Source organism: Malus domestica, chromosome 03 (assembly GCF_042453785.1).
Source record: "Malus domestica chromosome 03, GDT2T_hap1".
Classification (NCBI taxonomy): domain Eukaryota; kingdom Viridiplantae; phylum Streptophyta; class Magnoliopsida; order Rosales; family Rosaceae; genus Malus; species Malus domestica.
The window spans coordinates 33,320,305-33,326,091 of record NC_091663.1 but is presented as its reverse complement, the minus strand read 5'-3'; the positions used below and the strand labels follow the sequence as shown (position 1 = coordinate 33,326,091).

The 5,787-nt window shown below is 37.3% G+C and overlaps 1 protein-coding gene across 1 annotated transcript; it reads right to left on the bottom strand.

The window, feature by feature from the left end:
• Positions 1 to 677: 677 nt before the first annotated feature.
• Positions 678 to 2,649, bottom strand: LOC139194832 (alpha,alpha-trehalose-phosphate synthase [UDP-forming] 1-like). The gene is made up of 5 exons (XM_070819752.1): positions 2,557 to 2,649; positions 2,005 to 2,178; positions 1,631 to 1,718; positions 1,398 to 1,528; positions 678 to 980 (listed from the first exon to the last, which is right to left on the bottom strand). Exons 1-5 carry the CDS (start codon positions 2,647 to 2,649, stop codon positions 678 to 680), a joined length of 789 nt encoding a protein of 262 aa, XP_070675853.1.
• Between the last annotated feature and the right edge of the window lie 3,138 nt (positions 2,650 to 5,787).

Here is a 5,787-nt window from a genome sequence, read left to right as displayed (position 1 = left end):
TTACGTTCAGGATCGACATGTGACATAACAATGTACATGTTCATCTATCATGCCTCGCCTCTGAAACATGACCAAAACCAAAACAACGATTCAACAACACATTTTTTTTTTCTATTATCATGGTTGCATCCAACATTTTCGTTAGACTGCCTATGTACCCTAAACAGGAACGAAGCCATTCGCAGGTCACCCATTCTGATAAGCTTAGAAATCTCTTAAGGCATCCACTGGCAAGAAACAATAAGCTTCATAATCACTCAATGGAACCCAACGAGCATGAATCACTAGTTTCTATATTATGAATGTCAACCATTCAACAACCAGGGTTTTCATTCATCTTTCATGTATATCACAATGTTTTCTAACCACAGTTCCACAATCACAATAAGTAATCGATCAATGAATACAAGATGCATGATATTAGCATTTAATTTAGTTAACCAACATTAAAATCCTTGTTCACTTCATTAAGCTTAATAAAGCTAACTTTTGTAAGGTTTGCCATATTTCCTTACCTGAAATCCAAAGCAATAGCAACTCAGTGGAATATGAACATAATACGGTTCCGGACCACTCAATAGAACTTCAATCAAGAATGTGTATGGTTCCCCAGTGTGGATTAACCAAGCAGAACCATAGGCATCCATGAGATAGCATGGTCCCCCAATACGGATTAACTAGGTAGGACCACCTATGGTTATCATGTGACCAAGTAGGCAATGCCACCCAATGCGGATTAACCAAGCCGAGTCATCCCTAGAATATGGATTTGTGGTGATATGATTTGCATTTTTCTTCTCGGGGGTTGGTAAAGGTCGTTGTGCTTTGCTATGAGACGATGTTGAGCCGCTTTTGAATGCCAGAGCCTTCAAAGAAGATCTTCTCTCATTAGGCTTTAGTCCATCAGGTATCTTGGTTCTTAGAAGACCCATATGCTCAGAGGGAAGATCTGGCTCGAAAAAGGTGTACACATCTTCATCCTGTGGTGAAAATGAAACAAACGCTTGAATAAAATGTTCTCCATTTTCCACAGTTTGAAGTTAAAGCATATAAGCACTTTTTCCCATACCAGAAAAATATCATAAATCGACAAAAATTTTAAAAAAAAGGGTTCGACCGTTCGAGTCTTGAAATGACTCAAATAATTGGGGTTCAGACACGAGAAAATGCATGACTTGTGGAACAAGAAAGTTAGCTTCCCAAGAAAATGTCCAATACACAGCACATAATCAATGGGGGGATGTCATGGATTTAATGTGAACTATATCTCCCAATATACGGTCAATTGCTGCACTCTGAACCGAAACAGATCATTTTCAGAAACGAAAAAAAAACAAACAAATCATCTGTTGTATGAAAAATATATGCAACAGGCAAAAAAGCATTCATATATTCACCTTTGTCGGACCAACTGCTTGAACATCAACAGACCGGCTACCTTCAACAACATCAACGGAGGCATTAGAAATCCGGCCAGTCCAGAGATGCTGCAGCATATCTCTGGCTTGAAGTCTTCTAAAATCAACATCTACAATATGATAAGGTGAAAAGAAACAGAAAAACGTAGGCATTAGATTAACAAAAATTTCCCTTGTTTTTCTGGTTAGATGGTTGGAAAAGAAACTAGTACCTGCATATTTATAATTCCACACAAGGGAAGTTCCACGTTGTTTAAAATGTGATCGCGGGGCTCTTTCTGTGAAATACACAAAAACTTGCTGAAACAATAACATCCGTATTGTAAGTATGAAGGAACGATGAAACAACTAAAAGGAATATAACTTGAATTCAAGACTCAAATGCACCTTCGCACTGCCGACCCATTCCATATTCAAATGTTCAGGCACTTTTGTCATCGATTCTCCCTTTGTAAGGCATTAAAACATCCTGTTTTCAGCTGCCAACCACATATCAAGCTCCCCAAAGTTCTGTAAAAACACCCTAATTAGAAAAGGGATAAGGTAAGGGTACTACAGAATTTAGATCTGGAAATGGGCGAATTACATTATCAAAGACATTTCTGTCACTCCCACTGAGGACGACAGTAGTTGTTGGATAATTGTGGAGTGCTGACAAGGTTTCTTTGAAGTCAGGGTGCAGTTTAAGTTCCATTTCTTTTATTTGATCACCTCGTCTCTCAGGTTTGTCCACTGGTTCAGTTAATGTTGCATTGAATCCCTGAGTTCCAATCACCAGAAAGATCAGAAGGATGAAAGAAAATGCCAACCAGATGCTAAAACCATAAAATCCTTTAAATATAACGTGTACACAATCTGGAAAAGTTGTGCTGCTTAAGAAGAGAATTCAGCTCTTTATGGTCATCGAAGAATCGAAAAAAGAAGTATAATAATCAATGAGATAGCTGACAACTTCATGATTCATGTTATCAAAATTGGTGAGAGTCTTGATAATGTCAAACACTTCCGCTAACTAACCGAAACCTATTATATGGGGAGTGAGATTTGATGTGTACGTATAGATTTGATTACCAATAAGACTTTTCTGCGAAACCTAACCATTATGTGCATCAGGCTTCCAATAATTGACCAAGAATACCATGAAAAATCCATCAAATTTTGAATACCATGCAGATACGATATTTAAAGAAAGATTCCATAGAGGTACATGAACATTACTTAACTGCGACATTCCCACAACATATCAGTATGAGCAATCAATTAGTTGCTTGCAAATAACCTTGAATTGTGTCCTTGTTTGTAAGTGGTGGAGGCACCTGTCTGGTCAGTAATTGCGCCTATTGTTCAGTTCACAGTTTTTATCACAAATGATCTCTGATTGACCAAACTCATCATTTTGGTCATTCACTTTCAAAATCAATCAATGTCATCCCTGACATTCATTACCACACATCAATTTGGTCCTTCCGTTAAGATTTCGTCAACTATTATGTTAGTTTGTACGTGGGACCCACAAATCCAATCAAATAGTGGCACGTGGATTACACAAAATAAGGGTTTTTATCACAAATGACCCCTGACATTGATCCAATTCCTCATTTTGGTTCTGATTTTCAAAAATCAATAAATTTGGTCCCTGACTTTCACTACCGCACATCAATTTATTCCTTCCATTAATGTGGTCCCACTAATTCAATTATATGGCTCAATGCAGATTAACTATAAGAAACTATTTTTTTAAAGAGTGAACCAAAAGAAGAGTATTCCGCGCTAATATTTTTCTCGCATTCCACAACTTTGATTGGAAAAAAAAATTCAATCTAAATTCTATAAAATCAAATCCAAATTCAATTCAAATTTGATAGGATTTAGAATTATAACCAACCAGAGAGAATGAGGAGTGAGTTCAGGAGGCCAAGTACTTTAGTGGTGTCATGGTATCTTCCTTTTCCTTTTGAGCATACCTAATGAAGACGACGATGACTTTTTTTTCTTTTAGTTTTGATTTTTAGTTTCTTAATTTACTTTTAGTTTTAAATCTTAAAAAAAAAAATAGTTTCTTATAGTTAATCCATGTGGTGCCATATTATTGGATTAGTGGGATAAAAATTATTGACGAAACATTAACAAAAGGATTAAATTGATGTGCGGTATTGAAAGTCAGGGACCAAATTTATCGATTTTTGAAACTCAGGGAACAAAATGAGAAGTTGGATCAATGTCAATGACCATTATCGATAAAAACTCTTATTTTGTATAATCCACGTGTCACCATTTGATTGGATTTGTGGGTCGACATACAAACTAACGGAATAGTTGACGAAATCTTAACAGAATAACCAAATTGATGTGCGGTAGTGAATGTCAAGAATGACATTGATTGATTTTGAAAGTGAGAGACTAAAATAATGAGTTTGATCAATTTCAAAGATCATGTGTGATAAAAACCCAAATATGAATGTCAAGTCTCAGTACATAATCCATCCACTACCTTTTACTATACAAGCATGCCATTTAGAATTCTTGGAAGGGTCAAGGTATCGGAAACTACATATGCAGATATATTTCCAACTACCAATCTAAAAAACATATCAAAATCAATCAAAGTGATGCTTAAAAATAAGTGGTGCAAATCAATATCGTCATTCTATTTAAATTCCGTTAAAAAATCTATTAGTGTGCTGACATGATATATTGTGAGCTTCACACTTCAGTATATGACGCCATGTGTAATACAAAAAGTTTATTTTTAACTTTTTTTTAAAGCAATGTTTTTAAAAATAAATAAATAAACAACAACAACCAAAAATAAACTAATCGTCGTCGTCGTCTTCGTCTTCGCACCCAGCAACCAAACAGATTGATGAATTCCCCAAACCCATATTTTGTCTCCTTGACTTCAGCCGGCAGTTACCAACAATCAAATCAGCCAATAAAATTAGCGAAGTCAAGAGAAGAAGAAAAAGAAGCAAAGCAGCGGCTCCGCTACCCGAGAAGCCGGAGCTACACGATTGCTGCGGCAATGGATGCTTCCGGTGTGTGTGGAATGTGTATTCTGATAAGGAGGAAGTGCATGACATTAACATAAAGTAAGGGGACAATTGCAGGAAATTAACATAGAGGGAAAGGGAATTGCAGGAAAATAAAGAGTAAGAGAAAAAGGGCGGCGAGCTTGGATCTGCTGTGACGGTGGCGATGAAGACCCCAAATTTGATTTGAGTGAGTGGCGCAGTGGCGACGACTTGGTTGTTGTGCTAGGATAACACCAAACCCATTGGAACCAACTCAAGCTAATCCACAGGAAATTTATCAAATGAAAATGTAAGAACAAAATATAAAAGACACCAAGATTTTAACGAGGTTCCTCAACAGTCAGTGTAACTAGAGTACGTCCTCGGAGCAGTAGGAGCTCACCCAATAATCCACTATCAACCAAATGGGAGTTTACAAAGTGTTGGCAATCTCACAACCCAAATAACCCAATACACCCAATAGCTCTCACACACCACAGAAACAAATAGAGGAAGAAATATAATGAATAATTTCTTCTCTACACATATAGCTCAAAGCTATTACAACAACAACTACTTTGGTGGATGATTACTAACCAAAGAGAGGAGCACTTTCTTCTTCTCTTCAAAGAAGAGCTGCAACTTTCTTTTTCTGCTGCTCACTTCTCTCTATATTCAGCTCTCTGTTTTCTTCTAATGACAACAAAAGCAGCAATTGCTGCTAAATAATTCATTCAAGTCACCCCGTGACTTCCCACATGGACCAAAGAAAAAAAATTTCTCCAACATCATCATTTGTCATCATCACAAAGTAAAGAACCACATCATGATGTCTCCCCTTTTTTTTCTTTTTATTTGTTTAATAGTAAAGGTGATGGCCACTTGGCCACAATTCAACAATCTCCACCTTGGCCAAGTTCCGAAAACACCATGATAAGCCAACCAACACAATCAACACAAAAATCACTCCCAAACGCTAGCAAGAGAACAACTCATGCCGAGCCAAATGCTCCAAAACACCTACTGCTCAACGCCTTCTTTATATAGGCATAACGTGAGCCAAGTTCAAACAGTGAACAAACTTGGCTACACCAACAACCTTAGTCAACATATCAGCGGGGTTGTCTTTAGTTGGAATCTTCTGGAGAATGATTTCCCCTTCACCAACAATTTCACGAACAAAGTGATAACGCACATCTATGTGCTTGGTCCTCGCATGATGAACCTGATACTTAGCCAAATAAATGGCACTCTGACTATCACAATGTACCTCCACCTGCTTCTGATCAACCCCCAAATCTCTAATCAGCCCATGTATCCAAATGGCCTCCTTTATAGCTTCAGCAACTGCCATATAT

Coding starts and splice junctions, on each gene's coding strand:
- LOC139194832 (XM_070819752.1), bottom strand. CDS start 2,649: ATGTCGCAGTTAAGTAATGTTCATGTACCTCTATGGAATCTTTCTTTA. Junction 2,179..2,556: donor AATTTGATGGATTTTTCATG/GTATTCTTGGTC, acceptor ATTGGAACTCAG/GGATTCAATGCAACATTAAC. Junction 1,529..1,630: donor GTGGAATTATAAATATGCAG/GTACTAGTTTCT, acceptor ATCATATTGTAG/ATGTTGATTTTAGAAGACTT.